Below are 18,014 nucleotides of genomic sequence, written 5' to 3' on the forward strand. Positions count from 1 at the left end.
CCCATGGCTGATGGAGTTGGAGCAGCGGCCGAAGCTCTTCCCGCAGTCGGGGCACTCGGGGCTTCCATTACTGGTGGGTCCGTTGGTGGGAGGATAAGGAAGAACTGTCCCTGAAGCTCTTCCCACACTCCCCACACTTGTAGGGCCTCTCCCTGATGTGGAGGCGACGGTGGGTGTAGAGGGTGGAGCTGTCCCACATTCCCTACACGTGTAGGGCTGTTCCCCAGTGTGGATGTGCTGGTGGCTGAGCAGCTTGGGGCTTGTGCTGAAGCTCTTCCCACATTCCAAGCACTTGGAGGGCCATTCCCTGGAGTGGATGCAACAGTGTTTGCAAAGGCTGGAGCTGTCCCTGAAGCTCTTCCCACACTCTGCACACGTGTAGGGCCTTCCCCACTGTGGATCATCTGGTGTTGGAGCAGGTTAGAGCTCTGATTGAAGCTCTTCCCACATTCCCCACACGTGTAGGGCCGTTCCCTGGTGTGGATGCGACGGTGGGTGCGGAGGGTGGAGCGGTCACTGAAGCTCTTCCCACACTCCCCACATGTGTACGGCCTTTCCCCACTGTGGGTCATCTGGTGGCTTAGGAGGTGGGAGCTCCATTTGAAGCTCTTCCCACACTCCCCACACGTGTAGGGCCGTTCCCCAGTGTGGATGTGACGGTGGTCGCGGAGGGTGGAGCTGTGCCTGAAGCTTTTCCCACATTCCCCACAAGTGTAGGGTCGTTCCCCAGTGTGGATGAGCTGGTGCCTCAGGAGGTTGTTGCTCCTGCTGAAGCTCTTCCCACACTCCCCACACATGTAGGGCCTTTCCCCACTGTGGATCATCTGGTGTCGGAGCAGGTGGGAGCTCTGATTGAAGCTCTTCCCACACTCCTCACACGTGTAGGGTCGTTCCCCACTGTGGATGTGCTGGTGCCTCAGGAGGTCAGTGCTCGTCCTGAAGCTCTTCCCACACCTGAAGGGCTTTTCCCTGCTGGGAGGCTGCTCAGGGACCACCAGCTCGCAGCTCCGCCTCAAGCTCTGGCCACCTTCCCGGCACACGCTGGCTCTTCCCTCCTCACAGCCCCCTGGGCTGGCTTTGGAGCCCCTCCTGCGGGGGCATCTCCGGCCCTTTTCCTCCCCGCTGCCTTCCTGCGCCGGGGAGCCCTTCAAAACGGCCTCTCCCACCAGGCTCTGCCGCCGGGATTTGTCCTCCGCGCTCTCCGGCCTCACCTCGGGGCCTGGGGCAGGAAGCAACAAGGACACGCAGGGGATTTGCCTCCGGCCCACAGGGAACCCAAGGACATCCCCCCAACTCCGACCCCGGCAGGACGGCCACAAAAGACCGACCCAAAGGGGCACTGACTTCCTCCTCACCTGCCTGGGGGGCCCGCGGCATCTTCCTCTTCCTCGCAGCCTCCTCCTCCATCCGCCCAACCTTTGGGAAGCAGAAATCCTGCTAGAGGGGAAAACAAGGGGTGACCGCATTGCCTTGGGGGTTCCTCCTGCCCAACTCCAGCTCTAGAACTCATTGGGCATCTTGTGTCCATAAAAACCCCCAAAGCACCAACATTCAGCCCAAAATCCCCTGCCAGGAGTTCCCCCTCTCTGCTCTCTGGGGTTAGGGGGGTCCCCCCTGTTTGGCCTGATGGCACTTCTGCCTGCATTGGGGGTCCCCCTTCTCCAGGCTGCCGGGGGTCCCGCGGCTCCGGGGGGTTCCCACTCGCCGGGGTCCCCTTGAGTGGTGCCAGGGGCGTCCCAGGGCTCACTTCTCCCCACTCTGCCTCCCGGGGCCGGCCGGCCCTCCTCTCTCGCCTCCCACCCTCGCAAACCTCTTGGCGCTCTCGGCTCCCACCCCGCCTCAAGGCCCCCCCTCCTCTCCACACTCCAAGGCCTTCCCCCTCTCTGGGACCCCCGCTTAAGGGGCCTGGCGCTCCCTCTCTGCTCCCCCCCCCTCCAGCATTCCGGGGGTCCCCCAGCTCCGGGATGGCCCCTCTCCGCTCTCCCCACTCCGCGGCTACCGGGGTTCCCCCCCGGCTCTCACGGGGGCCCCCAAACCGCTCTCGCCCCCCCCGCCATTGCCGAGCCACCGCCAGGACCTTTGGGCTGCTCTTCTTTGTGCTCCCGCTCGGCTCCTCCCTCGGCTGGGCCACCGCTTTTGGCGGGTTTCCTCCTCCGGGATCCGCCCCCTGCAGCCCTTCCCCCCCTGGCCCAGCCCCCTTGGGCCCCCCTTGGGCCCCCCTTGGGCCCCCCTTGGGCCCCCCTTGGGCCCCCCTTGCCCAATAAGTCTGATTATACAGACAAGCAATTGGTTTTAATCCGCAAAACCCAAATGTAGAACCCAGCACCCTGGGCCATGAACAAAGTGCTGTTCCTTGGGCCCCCCCAAAGTCCAAAGGAAAGGGAGAGGGGAAAAAAAACCTACTGGTGAGAGAGCTGTTGCAGTCTGGTCAAAAGTGGTGGTTGCAGTCCAGTTGAGGGGGGTGGTCTCAGGCTGGTTGAGAGCGGTGAGCTGCAGTCCTCCTCTGGATCCCACGAGTGGTAAAAAGGTTCCGAAACTCCAGGTTTATATATTCTCCAGTTCAGGCAGGAATGCCCAGTCCTCCCCTCACAGCGGGCAATTCCATAAAAGGATGCTTAGTTCTTCCCTCAGAGTGGGGAATTCCATAAAAGGCTATGAGGATGCTCAGTCCATAAAAGGCTATGAGGGTGCTCAGGACATCCCCCCCACCTCGCAGGCCTCTCCTGACAACAGTTCCTGGGAAAATGGCATGGAAGGCCAGAGAATCCACAGTTTTGGGCTACACCCATCCAGTGAGGAATCGGTCCCAGCTGTTCTAACTAGGACACTGTGTCCCTCATCGCTGCCATCATCATCATCATCGACCTCCTGGGAGTCGGTGTCTGGAAGCTCCGATCCGGTAACTCCCGGGATGGGGGTCGGGAAGGGGCACGGATCCGCCCGGCAGCATTCCGGGGATCCTGTGCCACGGGTGCTGATCCCACTTTCTTTCCATAGGGAAGAGGAAGGGGAATGGATACGACCCCGTGCCCACCAGTTGGTTCAATACAAAGGTCGGTCCCTGGCTCGAGGCCACAGGAAGCCCCTTCTTTGGGAATGTCTGGGAAGCAGGTGTCAGAGGTTTGAAAAGAGGTGTTGGAATTGTTTCCCAGTGTCCCCCCCATTGCCATCTGTGGCTCCCGGGATGGGGTGGGTTGGAGCGGAGCCGCAGGCGCTGGGCAGGGGCAGTGGGGGGAGGGCGGCTCTCGGGGACACCGCGGTGGCCGCGGGGAGGGCGGGGGGTCCTTTGTTCGGGGGCTTTTGGGGTTTGTCCGGGACTGGACAGAGCGGGAGCTGGTTTTGGCCACCTTGTTCTCTTTTCCTGAGAGGAAGTTTTTTCCCCCCGGGACACCTCGTGGAGAGCAACCGAGAGAGAGAGAGAGAGAGAGAGAGAGCCCGACCCATCTGGGAGTGAGGTGTTCTGCTTTGGGGACTGCCCCTGGGAAAAGGGACTCCTTCACTGCTGGCTGCGAGCACACGGGGCTGCGAGAGCTTTGAACTGCCGGGACAGTTTCTCCCCCCCACCTGCGGATTTGGGACTTTGTTTGGTTTCTTCTCAAAGTTTTTGGTTGCACCATTTGTTGTTTATTCAGATTTTATTAATAAAAAGTTGTTTCTTTTCCACACTTCCACCTGAAGTCTCTTAATTTCTAATTTGTAATCTTGTTTAACTAAGACCCAGTACAACCAAAAATGCCGGGAAAAGGGGGATTGGGCATCCTCAGCCCCCCATCTCCCTCTTGTTTGGGGCAATTCTGAGCTCCGGGACAACTTGATCCTCTGTTTGAGGTTCCCCTGATCTGTGGGAGCCCTGGGTGGCCAGTTTTGGGTTGCCCTGAGCTTTGGGAGCCCTGGCTGGGCGTTTTTGGTTTGCCCTGAGCTTTGGGAGCCCTGGTTGGGCATTTTTGGTGGGCCCTGAGCTCCCCCCTCCCCCACGGACCCCCCCGAACCCCCCAGCCCCGGGGCTGCCGCGGGGGCCCCCAGCGGCCCTCAGCCAATCCCGAAGCGCCCACGCCGCCCGCGCCCAATCCCAGCGCGCCGCGCTGATGACTCATCAGTCGCCGGGAGGAACAGGCTCCAATACGGCCCCAAACCGCCGCCGGCCTTTGCCCTCAGCCAATCCCAGCGCGCCCAAAAAGCCCCAAAACGGCGCCGCCCGGCTGGTTTGGGGCTGTCAGCAGCTGTCCGGCGCTGGGCATGGAGCGTGTGCGGGGAGCTGGGGCCGTGCTGGCGGTGCTGGTGGTGCTGGGAGCCCCCCCGGCTGCGGGCGAGGAGCTGTCGGGTGAACGGGGGGGCGGGAAGGGGGGTAGGGTGGGAAAGGGGGGTAAAGAGGGGAGAAAAGAGGGGGTGGGAGCCCCAAAAGTGAGTGGAAGGGGGGTCGGAAGGCCCGGAGTGAGTGGGAGAGGGGTGGGGGAGCCCCAAAGTGAGGGAGGGGGTGGGGTCTGGGGATTGTGGGGACATTGGGAAAGGGGTGGGAGAGGGGGGAAAGGGGATGTGGGAGAGCAGGCAGAGGGGTGCCCTGGGGGTCCCTGGGTGTCCCTTGAGCCCTGGAGCGGTTCCCTGGGGCTCTGGGGGGGTCGGATCTGCATTGGGGGGTCCCCAACCCACCTGTCCATCCCCGGGGGGCTGATGGGGGGTTCCCCCCTATCCGAGAGCTGGTGCTGGGGCGTCCGTGGGGCAGAGGGGGGTGGGTAAGGGGGGTCCGGGGTGGCCCCTTGAGCTCCCAACCTGCTTTGGGGGGCTGGGGGATGATGGGGGGGATGGGGCACCCCCTGACCCGTGTCCTGCACACACAGGGGTGTTCCAGCGGATGGTAAAGTGCGAGTGTTACTTCATTAACCGCACCGAGCGGGTGAGGTACATGGAGAGGCACATCTACAACCGGGAGCAGTTCCTGCATTTCGACAGCGATGTGGGGGTCCATTTGGGGGACACCCCGTATGGGGAGATCCAGGCCAGGTACTAGAACAGCCAACAGGAATATCTCGAGTACAAACGGGTTCAAGTGGAGAACTACTGCCGGTACAACTACAAGGTGTTCACCCTGTTCAGCGTGGAGAGGAGAGGTGAGCGTGGGGCAGAGCGGGTCCCCAGCCCTCTCTGTGCCCATCCCCGTGCCCTGTGGCCTCTCCAAGTTCTTCCCAATCCATCCCAGTCTCTCCCAGTCCTTCCAATGTCCCCTACTCGTTCCTAGTCCATCCCAGTCTCTCCCAGTGCCCCCCCGCGTCTCCACCCCGCTGGGGCCACCGAGCTCACGCCCCTCAGCCAATCCCAGCGCGTCTCTCTGATGATGCTCCAGTTGCCAGGCAGACCCGAACCAAAGAGTTCCCTCACCATGACTCAGCCTCCCAGTCCCGCTCGCTTCCTTCCCAGTCCACACCAGTCATTCCCAGTCACTCCCAGAGCATCTCACTCCAATCCCAGACCCTCTCGATCCATTCCCTCTCAGTCCATTCCATGTCATTCTCACTTCTCTCCCACATCTCCCAACTCTCTCCCCAGTGATCCCCCAGCCCAGCCCCTTCTCCCCCACTCTATTCCCAGTCCCTCCCACTGCCACCCCAGTCCCTCCCAGTGCCTCCTAGCTCAGCCCAGTGTCTCCCCCGTCCCTCCCAGTGCCCCCCAGCTCAGCCCAGTGTCTCCCCCGTCCCTCCCAGTGCCCCCCAGCGTGTCCATCTCGCTGGTGCCGTCGAGCTCCCAGCCCGGCCCCGGCCGCCTGCTCTGCTCCGGGATGGATTTCTACCCTGCGCCGGTGCAGGTGAGGTGGTTCCAGGATGGGCAGGAGCTGCCGGAGCACGTGGTGGCCACCGACGTGGTCCCCAATGGGGACTGGAGCTGCCAGGTGCTGGTGCTGCTGGAAATCCCCCCCCGGCGCGGGGTCACCTACAGCTGCCAGGTGGAGCACGTCAGCCTGGAGCACCCCCTCAGCCGGCACTGGGGTACGGCCCGGGCCCCCCAGCACCGGGGGGCAACAGGGGGCGACTGGGAAGGAGTTTGGTGGGTGCTGGAGATGCTTGGAAGGGGGTTGGAGGGTCCTAAAGGGTCTGGGAGGGGCTTGGTGCGATTCCTACAGGGGTTGGGAAGGGACTGGCAGAAGGTTGGAGGGACCCCCGGGTGGTCTGGGGGAGAGCGGGCCGGGCTCTGTGGGGTACCGGGTGGTGCGTGGGAGGAGGTTTTGGGGGTGCTGACCCCCCCGACTCCCCCCAGAGATGCCACCGGACACCATCCACAACAAGATCCTGGTGGGGGTCGGGGGCTTCGTCTTGAGCTTGGTCTTCCTGGCGCTGGGGCTCGGCTTCTACCTGTGGGAGAAGGTAAAGGGGGGTCCCCAAATGGGGGTCGTGTCCCCCCCCTTGCTCTCCCACAGCCTCTGGGCCCCCCCTGTCCCCCCACCCCGCTCTCACCCCCTTTTCTCTCCCCACAGAGCTCTTGAGCCGCCGGTGGCCGCAGCCCCTCCCCGTGGCCTCGGGCCCAGCTGGGACCCCCCAGTCCATCCCCACACTGAGTTTGGGGGGTCGTTTGTCCCCCCCGGCCCTGCTTTTATTCTGACCCCAGCCAGCTGCTCCCAGTGTTCCCAGGAAAGCTTCCCAGTTCTCCCCAGTCCCTGTTACTGGGGGGCAGTGAGGGCAGGGGGGAGGGGATCCCTGTCACAGCTTTACTTCTTCTAAAAAACCAAGCAGGAATTTTTCTTTCCCCTGCCCCACTGGAAAAGAAAGATGTTCAATGGGGGAGGGGGCTTTGCCTTGGGTGACTCACTTCCACAAAAGAACTGGCCCAGCCCACATTGCAGGTTGGGAGCCCTCAGAAGGCTCTGGGGGGGTGGAGTTTTTTGCTTTCTCCTGGGCAAAGGGCAAGGCCCTTCCCTTTGGCCTTAACTCAGGCAAGGGGGGTGTTGGAGAGGCTCCGAGGTCCTTTTGTTCTCGGCCTGCTCATCTGGCTCTTTGCTGGTTCCCGTTTGCCTTCGTTTCCTGCGCCCTGTTCTGCCCCCAGCCCGGACCTGCTCGGACTTCACGGGACAGGTTTGACCCCCCTAGAGAGGAACCTTTTGGGGAGGAGGTCGCCCTTTCCCTCCTCCGCTCCCGTGTTGGCAGTGGCCTGTGTTCATCGGCCAAAAGGGGGAATTCCCGGCCACAGCCAGCCACAGACAGCGGGAGTTTCGTGGGAAGAGCCCCTTTGTCTCCTTTTCCACTTTTTCCCCTTTTTGTTCTTCTGCCAATACACAGATATCCTTTAAGAAAGAGCTGTTATTTTTCCTTTTTCCATACTGCCTCAACTGGAATCTCTTAATTTCCGATTTACAGTTGCTTAGAGGGAGGAGTTTGGTTTTCCTCATAACTCATCCCCCTCAGCAAAACACTTCAGTCTCACTCAACTGAGACAGAGGTGCTGCCCCATGCTCCTGCCCTTGCCATTGCACATCCCCACATCCCAGAGCCCCAGCAAGAGCCCTGAGGGATGAGGCAGGCACAGGATCTCCCTTCCCAGGGGCTGGGGGTCAGGCCTTGGCCCTTTGCAAGAACAAAACAAATCCAGATGAGCTTTTTCCCCCTGTCCCACCATGTCCCCGTGCCCTTTTTTGGACTGAGCATCCTCATATCCTTTTATGGAATTCCCCGCTCTGAGGGAAGAACTAAGCATCCTTTTATGGAATTCCCCGCTGTGAGGGGAGGACTGGGCATTCCTGCCTGAACTGGAGAATATATAAACCTGGAGTTTCGGAACCTTTTTACCACTCGTGGGATCCAGAGGAGGACTGCAGCTCACCGCTCTCAACCAGCCTGAGACCACCCCCCTCAACTGGACTGCAACCACCACTTTTGACCAGACTGCAACAGCTCTCCCACCAGTAGGTATTTTTCCCCTCTCCCTTTACTTTGGACTTGGGGGGGGGCCCAAGGAACAGCACTTTGTTCATGGCCCAGGGTGCTGGGTTCTACATTTGGGTTTTGTGGGTTAAGACCAATTGTTTGTTCGTATGATTGCACTTACTGTGTTATTTTATTAAATTGTTCTTCTGACTTAGAATCTCTCCTTTGAGTTGAGTTCATTTCCCCTGCTGGTTAACTCTTAAACCAGCACACTGGGGATGGGTTTGGGGGGGGGTGGTTTGGGGTGTTGGGGTTTGGGGGGAGGGGGGGAGACGCAACCTGGAGGCTGAATGTGGTGGGCTGGAATTTGGGGGGGTGGGGGTGGTCCAGGTCAGTCCTTGGGTGCCTGGATTTGGGGCTGGATCCCAAAATCCCCCTGTGTGTGTGTCCCCAAACCCCTCTGACTCCTCCGTGCCCCCCAGCACTACTGGATGGGGTTCTGGGGACCCCTGACCCCCCCGGGGACCCCCAAACACCCCGTGACCCCCCATTTTGTGCCCCTCAGTGACACTGGATGGGGCTCTGGGGACCCCCAAACCCCCCGTGACCCCCATTTTGTGCCCCCCAGTGATGCTGGATGGGGCTTTGGGGACCCCTGACCCCCCTGGGGACCCCCAAGCCCCCTCTGACCCCTTATTTTGTGCCCCCCCCCAGTGACACTGGAGGGGGCTCTTGGGACCCCTGACCCCCCATGGACCCCCAAACTCCCCGTGACCTCCCGTTTTGTGCCCCCCAGCGACGCTGGGGCTGGGGCTGGGGCTGGGGCTGGGGGGGCTGGGGCTCACCTGTCCAACAGCCCCCTCACCTGTCCCACAGCCCCATCACCTGTCCAACAGCCCCCACACCTGTCCCACATCCCCCACACCTGTCCCACAGCCCCATCATCTGTCCCACATCCCCCACACCTGTCCCACCTGTCCCCACAGCCCCCAACCTGTCCCACAGCCCCCTTCTCACTGTCTACAGCCCCCATCATTCGTCCATAGCTCCTTCACCTGTCCCACCTGTCCCACAGCCCCCACACCTGTCCCACAGCCCCCTCACCTGTCCTCACCTGTCCCACCTGTCTCACAGCCCCCCCACCTATCCCCTAGCCCCCTCACCTGTCCTATAGACCCCTCACCTGTCCCACCAGTCTCACAGCCCCCTCACCTGTCCCATAGCCCCCTCACCTGTCCCACAGCCTCCTCACCTGTCCTATAGCCCCCTCACCTGTCCCATAGCTGTCTCACCTGTCCCACCTGTCCCACAGCTCCCTCACCTGTCCCACAGCCCCCTCACCTGTCCCACAGCCCCCAGCCCCGCCCTGAGCTCCGCCCTGCCTCACCTGGCCAGGCTCAACCCCAGGGCCTTCAGGTAACACACACCTGTCCCCCCCTGTCTCAGGCTTCTGCAGGGGGTGCTGCAGAACTCCCCCTGTCCCTCCCCTGTCCCTCACCTGTCCCTCCCCTGTCCCTCACCTGTCCCCGTCCCCCGGGGCAGCCCCTGAGGTGTCCCTGCCCCTCCCCAGGCTCCTGCAGGCCGAGCGGCGGCTGCTCCAAAACGCCGTCAGGAACGTCCTGGACGGGGAGTTACTGGGCAGGTTCCTGTACCTGAGCGCCATGGAGAGGGGGGAGCTGGCCAAGAAAATCGGGACCACCCCGGATATGGTACGTGGGGAGGGGACAGGGACTGGGGTGGGACACCTGTGGGGATGGGGGAGCTGGCCAAGAAACTCGGGACAACCCCGGACATCGTACGTGGGGAGGGGACAGGGACAGGGACTGGTGTGGGATGGGGGAGCTGGCCAAGAAAATCGGGACAACACCAGATGTCGTATGTGGGGAAGGGACAGGGACAGGGACTGGGACACCTGTGGGGATGGGAGAGCTGGCCAAGAAAATCGGGACCAGCCTGGACATCGTACATGGGGAGGGCACAGGGCAGGGACAGGGACAGGGGGAGCTGGCCAAGAAAATCGGGACAACCCCGGATATCGTACGTGGGTAGGGGACAGGGACTGGGGTGGGACAGGGCTGGGACACCTGTGGGGATGGGGGAGCTGGCCAAGTACATGGGGAGGGGACAGGGACAGGGGTGGGGCTGGGACAGGGGGACCTGGCCAAGAAAATTGGGACCACCCTGGATATCGTATGTGGGGAGGGGACAGGGGTGGGGCTGGGACAGGGGGAGCTGGCCAAGAAAATCGGGACAACCCTGGACATCGTACGTGGGGAGGGGACAGGGACAGGGACAGGGGTGGGACAGGGACAGGGGTGGGATGGGGGAGCTGGCCAAGAAACTCGGGACAACACCAGATATCATATGTGGGGAGGGGACAGGGACAGGGACTGGTGTGGGATGGGAGAGTTGGCCAAGAAAATCGGGACAACCCCCGACATTGTACGTGGGGAGGGGACAGGGCGGGGACGGAGGTGGGGCAGGGACTGGTGTGGGATGGGGGAGCTGGCCAAGAAACTCGGGACAACACCAGATATCGTATGTGGGGAAGGGACAGGGACAGGGACTGGGACACCTGTGGGGATGGGAGAGCTGGCCAAGAAAATCGGGACCAGCCCGGACATCGTACATGGGGAGGGGACAGGGACAGGGCAGGGACAGGGACAGGGGGAGCTGGCCAAGAAAATCGGGACAACCCCGGATATCGTACGTGGGTAGGGGACAGGGACTGGGGTGGGACAGGGCTGGGACACCTGTGGGGATGGGGGAGCTGGCCAAGTACGTGGGGAGGGGACAGGGACAGGGGTGGGGCTGGGACAGGGGGAGCTGGCCAAGAAAATCGGGACCACCCTGGATATCGTATGTGGGGAGGGGACAGGGACAGGGACAGGGGTGGGACAGGGACAAGGGTGGGATGGGGGAGCTGGCCAAGAAACTCGGGACAACACCAGATACTGTACATGGGGAGGGGACAGGGACAGGGACTGGTGTGGGATGGAGGAGCTGGCCAAGAAAATGGGCACCACCTCCGACACCGTATGTGGGGAGGGGACAGGGATGGGACAGGGGTGGGGCTGGGACAGGAGTGGGGCTGGGACAGGGGGAGTTGACCCAGAAACTCGTGAGCACCCTGGCCATGGTGGTCCCACCCGGGACAGGTTTGGGGTCGGACAGGTTTGGGGTGGGACAGGTTTGGGGTGGGACAGGTTTGGGGTGGGACAGGTTTGGGGTCGGACAGGTTTCGGGTCGGACAGGTTTGGGAAGCAAGTGTAGGACTGGGATTTGGGGTGGGCTGGGGCAGGTGATGATCCCTGACCCCCCCTCCCGCCCCAGAGATCCTGGACGACCTCCTGGAGATCGACCGAGTCACGGCCCACTTCTGAGGGGCTTCGGGACCCCCAATTCCCCCCCACTCCCACCCCAAAATCCCCCCAAAGTGCACATTTGTAATAAAACCCAAACCCCCACGGCCGTTCCCGGGGTGTCCGTGGGTCACAGGGGGTTCATTGGCACTCTGGGGGCGGCACTTGTGGGGTTTTGGAAGGGGTTTGGGGGGGCTTTGCTCCATTTTTGGGGTGTTCAGGGGTGTTCCTGGCACACCCCTGGAGCAGCAGCCTGGTGGGTTTGGGGCAATTCTGGGGGTTTTTGGGTGTCTCTGGGGCCTCCTCAGGCCTGGGGGAGTCTCTGCAACTGCTCCATTCGGTGTTTATTTTTGGGTGTATTTTTGGGGTGAATTTTTGGGGTAATTTGGGGCGGTTTTGGGTTCCTGCAGCGCCCCCCTCAGGCCCGGAGGACTCTCTGCAGCTGCAACACTCAGGGTTTATTTTTGGGTGAATTTTTGGGGTGAATTTTTGGGGTTATTTGGGGCGGCTTTGGGATTCTCCGGCGCCCCCCTCAGGCCCGGAGGACTCTCTGCAGCTGCTCCACTCGGGGGTTATTTTTGGGTATATTTTTGGGGTAATTTGAGGCGATTTCGGGTTCCTGCAGCGCTCCCCTCAGGCCCGGGGGAGTCTCTGCAGCTGCTCCACTCAGGATTTATTTTTGGGGTGAATTTTTGGGGTAATTTGGGGCAGTTTCGGGTTCCTGCAGCGCCCCCCTCAGGCCTGGAGGACTCTCTGCAGCTGCTCCCCGTGCGGCAGCGCCCCCCAGCGGCTCAGCAGCCACAGCGCCGCCGCCGCCAAACGGGCCCGGAGGGACTCGAACCTGGGGGGGACAGGGGGGGTCACCTGGGGGGGGACACACCTGGGGGTCACACACACACCTGGGGGGTCACACACACACACCTGGGGGTCACACACACACCTGGGGGTCACACACACACCTGGGGGTCACACACACATACCTGGGGGTCACACACACCCCTGGGGGGGGTCACACACACACCTGGGGGTCACACACACGCCTTGGGGGGGGGCCACACACACATGGGGGTCACGCACACACACCTGGGGGGTCACACACACACCTGGAGGGGTCACACACACACACGTGGGGGTCACACACACACACCTGGTCACACAGACACACCTTGGGGGGTGTCCTAGTTAGGACAGCTGAGACCAGTTCATCATGGCATGGGTGTAACCCAAAACTGTGTATTCTATAGCCTTCCATGCCATTTCCCAGAAACTGTTGTGAATAGACTATTCGCACCCTCTGCCCATAGAGCCTGACTCCTCAGGCTATAAACTAGGTGTTAAGAGGCCTGTGAGATAGGAGGATGCTCCTGTCCTCACACCCTTTGTGGAACTCCCCGCCCTGAGGGAAGTGCTGAGCATTCCTGCCTGAACTGCAGGATATATAATCTTGGAGTCTTGGAGCATTTGGGGAACCACTCTGTGGGATCCAGAGAAGGACTGCGGCTCATCGCTCTCAAACAGACTTGGACCACCCCCCTCAACTGGACTCCAATCACCACTTTTGACCAGACTGCAACAGCTCTCCCACCAGCAGGTTCTTCCCCTCTCCCTTTACTTTGGACTCAAGCGGGGCCCAAGGAACAGCACTTTGTTCATGCCCCAGGGTACTGGGTAATACATTTGGGTTTTGTGGGTTAAGACCAATTGTTTGTTTGTATGATTGTACTTACTGTATTATTTTAGTAAATTGTTATTCTGACTTATAATCTCTCCTTTGAGTTGAGTTCATTTCCCCTGCTGGTTAACTCTTAAACCAGCACACCAGGCCAGATCAGTCATTCTCAGTCAATCCCAGTCATTCCCAGTCCCTCTACCTCCACTTCCAGACCCTCTCAGTTCATTCCCAGTCGTTCTCACTTCACTCCCACATCTCCCAACTCTCTCCCCAGTGACCCCCTAGCCCATCCCCTTCTCCCCCACTCTATTCCAGTCTCTCCCACTGCCATCCCAGTCCCTCCCAGTGCCCCCCAGCTGAGCCCAGTGTCTCCCCCGTCCCTCCCAGTGCCCCCCAGCGTGTCCATCTCGCTGGTGCTGTCGAGCTCCCAGCCCGGCCCCGGCCGCCTGCTCTGCTCCGGGATGGATTTCTACCCTGCGCCGGTGCAGGTGAGGTGGTTCCAGGATGGGCAGGAGCTGCCGGAGCACGTGGTGGCCACCGACGTGGTCCCCAACGGGGACTGGAGCTGCCAGGTACTGGTGCTGCTGGAAATCCCCCCCCGGCGCGGGATCACCTACAGTTGCCAGGTGGAGCACGTCAGCCTGGAGCACCCCCTCAGCCGGCACTGGGGTACGGCCCGGCCCCCCCAGCACCGGGGGGGCGACTGGGGGCGACCGGGAGGGAGTTTGGGGGGTGCTGGGGGTGCTGGGAGGGGGGTGGGAGGGTCCTGAAGGGGCCGGGAGGGGCCGGGTGGGATCCCTGGCGGGGCTGGGAAGGGACTGGCAGGAGGTTGGAGGGACCCCCGGGTGGGCTGGGGGAGAGCGGGCCCCCTCCTGGGAACAGGGGGGGTTGGACAATCCCAGAACCCCAAACTCCCGGGAACAGGGGGGTTATTGGGCATCCACGGCCACCAGAACCTCATTCCAACGTATCCAGAACACCCCAAACCCCATCCCCAGAAATCCGGGACCCCCCAAAACCCACCTCGGACCCCCCAGTGCCCGGGCGGGGTCAGCAGCAGCAGCAGCCAATGGGAGAGCGTGGTGAGGGCGCGTCATCAGTTGCCGGGTAGACGAGTCCCGAACTGAGCCCCGATCGGACTCAGCCAATCAGAGACCGCCCTGAGCTCGTTTTTTGGTCAACAGGGGCACTCCCAGACCCCCAAAATCCTGGACGAAGGTGGGTTTGGACACATCCAGACCCTAAAAATCCTGGGAAGGGGGTTTTGGACGTTCCCAGCCCCACAAAACCCAAGGAACGGGGGGGTTTGGGAACATTCAGACCCTAAAAAATTTGGGAACATGGGGGTGTGGGCTCTGCTAGATGCTTAAAATCCCGGGAACAGGGGGGTTATTGGGCACCCGCGGCCACCCAGAACATCATTCCACCGCATCCAGATCACCTTAAATGCCATCCCCAGGAATCCGGGACCCCCCAAAACCCACCTCGGACCCCCCCCAGCCCCGGGGCTGCCGCGGGGGCCCCCAAGGGCCCTCAGCCAATCCCGAAGCGCTCACGCCGCCTGCGCCCAATCCCAGTGCACCGCGCTGATGACTCATCAGTCGCCGGGAAGAACAGGTTCCAACACGGCCCCAAACCGCCGCCGGCCTTTGCCCTCAGCCAATCCCAGCGCGCCCAAAAAGCCCCAAAACGGCGCCGCCCGGCTGGTTTGGGGCTGTCAGCAGCTGTCCGGCGCTGGGCATGGAGCGTGTGCGGGGAGCTGGGGCCGTGCTGGCGGTGCTGGTGGTGCTGGGAGCCCCCCCGGCTGCGGGCGAGGAGCTGTCGGGTGAGCGGGGGGTGGGAAAGGGGGGCAAGAGGGGAGAAAAGAGGGGGTGGGAGCCCCAAAAAAGTGAGTGCGAGGGGGGTGGGAAGGGGCGGAGTGAGTGGGAGGGGGGTGGGAGCCCCAAAGTGAGGTTGGGGGGGTCTGGGGATTGTGGGGCCGGTGGGAAAGGGGTGGGAGAGGGGGGAAAGGGGTGGGTGGGAGAGCAGGCAGAGGGGTGCCCTGGCGGTTCCTGGGTGTCCCTTGAGCCCTGGAGCGGTTCCCTGGGGCTCTGGGGGGGTGGGATCGGCAGTGGGGGGGTCCCCAACCCCCCTGTCTATCCCCGGGGGGCTGATGGGGGGGTTCCCCCCCAGCCAAGAGCCGGTGCTGAGGCGTCCGTGGGGCAGAGGGGGGTGGGAAAGGGGGGTCCGGGGTGGCCCCTGAGCTCCCAGCCTGCTGTGGGGGGTTGGGGGATGATGGGTGGGGACGGGGCACCCCCTGACCCGTGTCCTGCACACACAGGGGTGTTCCAGGAGATGTCCACGTACAAGTGTCACTTCATCAACGGCACCGAGCGGGTGAGGCTCGTGATGAGGCGCATCTACAACCGGGAGCAGTACGTGCACTTCGACAGCGATGTGGGGGTCTATGTGGGGGACACCCCGTATGGGGAGATCCAGGCCAGGTACTGGAACAGCGAACCGGAAAGGCTGGAGCGCAGACGGGCTGAGGTGGACACGGTCTGCCGGCACAACTACGAGGTTGATGCCCTGTTCACTGTGAACCGCAGAGGTGAGCGTGGGGCAGAGCGGGTCCCCTCGGGCCCTGCCCCGGAAATGACCCTGGAGCCCCTCAAACCCTCCCTGGGAATCACCCCAGACCCCTCAGCCTCCCTGTGCCCATCCCCGTGGCCTTTTGCCCCTTGCAGTGCCCCCCAGTCCATCCCAGTCTCTCCCAGTCCGTCCAATGACTCCTAGTCTCTCCTAGTCCATTCCAGTTTTTCAGAGTCCACCCCAGTCCATCCCAGTCTCTCCCAGTGCACCCCCGCGTCTCCACCCCACTGGGGCCACCGAGCTCACGGCCCTCAGCCAATCCCAGCGCGTCTCTCTGATGACGCTCCAGTTGCCAGGCAGACCCAAACCAAACACTTCCCTCACCACGACTCAGCCTCCCAGGCCCGAGCGCTTCCTTCCCAGTCCACACCAGTCACTCCCAGTCCACACCAGTCACTCCCAGTCCCTCTCACTCCATTCCCAGACCCTCTCGATCCATTCCCAGACCCTCCCAGTCCATTCCCAGTCGTTCTCACTTCACTCCCACATCTCCCAACTCTCTCCCCAGTGCCCCCCCAGCCCAGCCCCTTCTCCCCCACTCGACTCCCAGTCCCTCCCACTGCCATCCCAGTCCCTCCCACTGCCATCCCAGTCCCTCCCAACGCCCTCCAAGCCCTCTGCCCTCCCTCCCAGTGCCCCCCAGCTGAGCCCAGTGTCTCCCCCGTCCCTGCCAGTGCCCCCCAGCGTGTCCATCTCGCTGGTGCCGTCGAGCTCCCAGCCCGGCCCCGGCCGCCTGCTCTGCTCCGTGATGGATTTCTACCCTGCGCCGGTGCAGGTGAGGTGGTTCCAGGATGGGCAGGAGCTGCCGGAGCACGTGGTGGCCACCGACGTGGTCCCCAACGGGGACTGGAGCTACCAGGTGCTGGTGCTGCTGGAAATCCCCCCCCGGCGCGGGGTCACCTACAGCTGCCAGGTGGAGCACGTCAGCCTGGAGCACCCCCTCAGCCGGCACTGGGGTACGGCCCGGCCCCCCCAGCACCGGGGGCACACTGGGGGCGACTGGGAGGGAGTTTGGTGGGTGCTGAGGGTGATGGGAGGGGGGTTGGAGGGTCCTAAAAGGGTCTGGGAGGGGCTGGGTGGGATCCCTGCAGGGGCTGGGAAGGGACTGGTAGGAGGTTTGAGGGACCCCCGGGTGGGCTGGGGGAGAGCGGGCCGGGCTCTGTGGGGTGCCGGGGGGTGCGTGGGAGGAGGTTTTGGGGATGCTGACCCCCCCGGCTCCCCCCAGAGATGTCACCGGACACCGTCCACAGCAAGATCCTGGTGGGGGTCGGGGGCTTCGTCTTGGGCTTGGTCTTCCTGGCGCTGGGGCTCGGCTTCTACCTGCGGGAGAAGGTAAAGGAGGGGCCCCGGGGGTCATGTCCCCCCCCTTGGCCGCAGCCTTTGTGCCCCCCCTGTCCACCACCCTGCTCTCACCCCCTTTTCTCTCCCCACAGAGCTCCTGAGCCACCGGCGGCCGCAGCCCCTCCCCGTGGCCTCGGGCCCAGCCGGGACCCCCCAGTCCATCCCCACGCTGACTTTGGGAGCCGTGTGTCCCCCTCGGCTCTGCTTTTATTCTGACCCCAGCCGGCTTCTCCCAGTGTTCCCAGTAAAGCTTCCCAGTTCTCCCAGTCCCTGTTATTGGGGGGCAGTGAGGGCAGGGGGGAGGGGATCCCTGTCACAGCTTTACTTCTTCTAAAAAAACAAGCAGGAATTTTTCTTTGCCCTGCCCCACTGGAAAAGAAAGATGTTCAATGGGGGAGGGGGCTTTGCCTTGGGTGACTCACACCCACAAAAGAACTGGCCCAGCCCACATTGCAGGTTGGGAGCCCTCAGAAGGCTCTGGAGGGGTGGAGTTTTTTGCTTTCTCCTGGGCAAAGGGCAAGGCCCTTCACTTTGGCCTTAACTCAGGCAAGGGGGGTGTTGGAGAGGCTCCGAGGTCCTTTTGTTCTCGGCCTGCTCATCTGGCTGTTTGCTGGTTCCCGTTTGCCTTCGTTTCCTGCGCCCTGTTCTGCCCCCAGCCCGGACCTGCTCGGACTTCACGGGAGAGGTTTGACCCCCCTCCAGAGGAACCTTTTGGGGAGGAGGTCGCCCTTTCCCTCCTGCGCTCCCGTGTTGGCAGTGGCGTGTGTTCATCGGCCAAAAGGGGGAATTCCCGGCCACAGCCAGCCACAGACAGCGGGAGTTTCGTGGGAAGAGCCCCTGTTTCCCCTTTTCCACTTTTCCCCCTTTTTGTTGTTCTGCCAATACACAGATATCCTTTAAGAAAGAGCTGTTATTTTTCCTTTTTCCATACTGCCTCAACTGGAATCTCCTAATTTCCAATTTACAGTTGCTTAGAGGGAGGAGTTTGGTTTTCCTCATAACTCATCCCCCTTAGCAAAACACTTCAGTCTCACTCAACTGAGACAGAGGTGCTGCCCCATGCTCCTGCCCTTGCCATTGCACATCCCCACATCCCAGAGCCCCAGCAAGAGCCCTGAGGAATGAGGCAGGCACAGGATCTCCCTTCCCAGGGCTGGGGGT

The 18,014-nt window shown here is 62.3% G+C and overlaps 2 protein-coding genes and 1 pseudogene across 2 annotated transcripts; all 3 read left to right on the plus strand.

Moving 5' to 3' along the window:
* The first annotated feature begins 4,227 nt into the window (after window positions 1-4,227).
* LOC113998300 lies at window positions 4,228-6,472 on the plus strand (annotated as a pseudogene).
* A 2,126-nt stretch (window positions 6,473-8,598) lies between these two features.
* Window positions 8,599-11,314, plus strand: CPSF1 (cleavage and polyadenylation specific factor 1). The gene is made up of 4 exons (XM_039391429.1): window positions 8,599-8,617; window positions 9,200-9,263; window positions 9,418-9,556; window positions 11,183-11,314. The coding sequence occupies exons 1-4, from the start codon at window positions 8,599-8,601 to the stop codon at window positions 11,228-11,230; spliced, it is 270 nt and encodes an 89-aa protein (XP_039247363.1). The 3' UTR covers window positions 11,231-11,314.
* A 3,307-nt stretch (window positions 11,315-14,621) lies between these two features.
* LOC113992825 (class II histocompatibility antigen, B-L beta chain-like) lies at window positions 14,622-17,065 on the plus strand. The gene is made up of 5 exons (XM_039391431.1): window positions 14,622-14,706; window positions 15,202-15,471; window positions 16,187-16,468; window positions 16,738-16,844; window positions 16,946-17,065. The coding sequence occupies exons 1-5, from the start codon at window positions 14,622-14,624 to the stop codon at window positions 16,952-16,954; spliced, it is 753 nt and encodes a 250-aa protein (XP_039247365.1). The 3' UTR covers window positions 16,955-17,065.
* Window positions 17,066-18,014: the final 949 nt, after the last annotated feature.

This window comes from Pipra filicauda, unplaced genomic scaffold (assembly GCF_003945595.2).
Source record: "Pipra filicauda isolate LSUMZ 115617 unplaced genomic scaffold, ASM394559v2 scaffold960_size45106_pilon, whole genome shotgun sequence".
Taxonomy (NCBI): domain Eukaryota; kingdom Metazoa; phylum Chordata; class Aves; order Passeriformes; family Pipridae; genus Pipra; species Pipra filicauda.

Excerpts from the sequence above, each read along its gene's own strand:
- CPSF1 (XM_039391429.1), top strand. Across the intron at positions 9,264-9,417 it reads CTCAACCCCAGGGCCTTCAG|GCTCCTGCAGGCCGAGCGGC; the intron begins GTAACACACACC and ends GCCCCTCCCCAG. Across the intron at positions 9,557-11,182 it reads TCGGGACCACCCCGGATATG|ATCCTGGACGACCTCCTGGA; the intron begins GTACGTGGGGAG and ends CCCGCCCCAGAG.
- LOC113992825 (XM_039391431.1), top strand. The coding sequence starts at position 14,622 with ATGGAGCGTGTGCGGGGAGCTGGGGCCGTGCTGGCGGTGCTGGTGGTG. Across the intron at positions 14,707-15,201 it reads TGCGGGCGAGGAGCTGTCGG|GGGTGTTCCAGGAGATGTCC; the intron begins GTGAGCGGGGGG and ends CTGCACACACAG. Across the intron at positions 15,472-16,186 it reads GTTCACTGTGAACCGCAGAG|TGCCCCCCAGCGTGTCCATC; the intron begins GTGAGCGTGGGG and ends CGTCCCTGCCAG.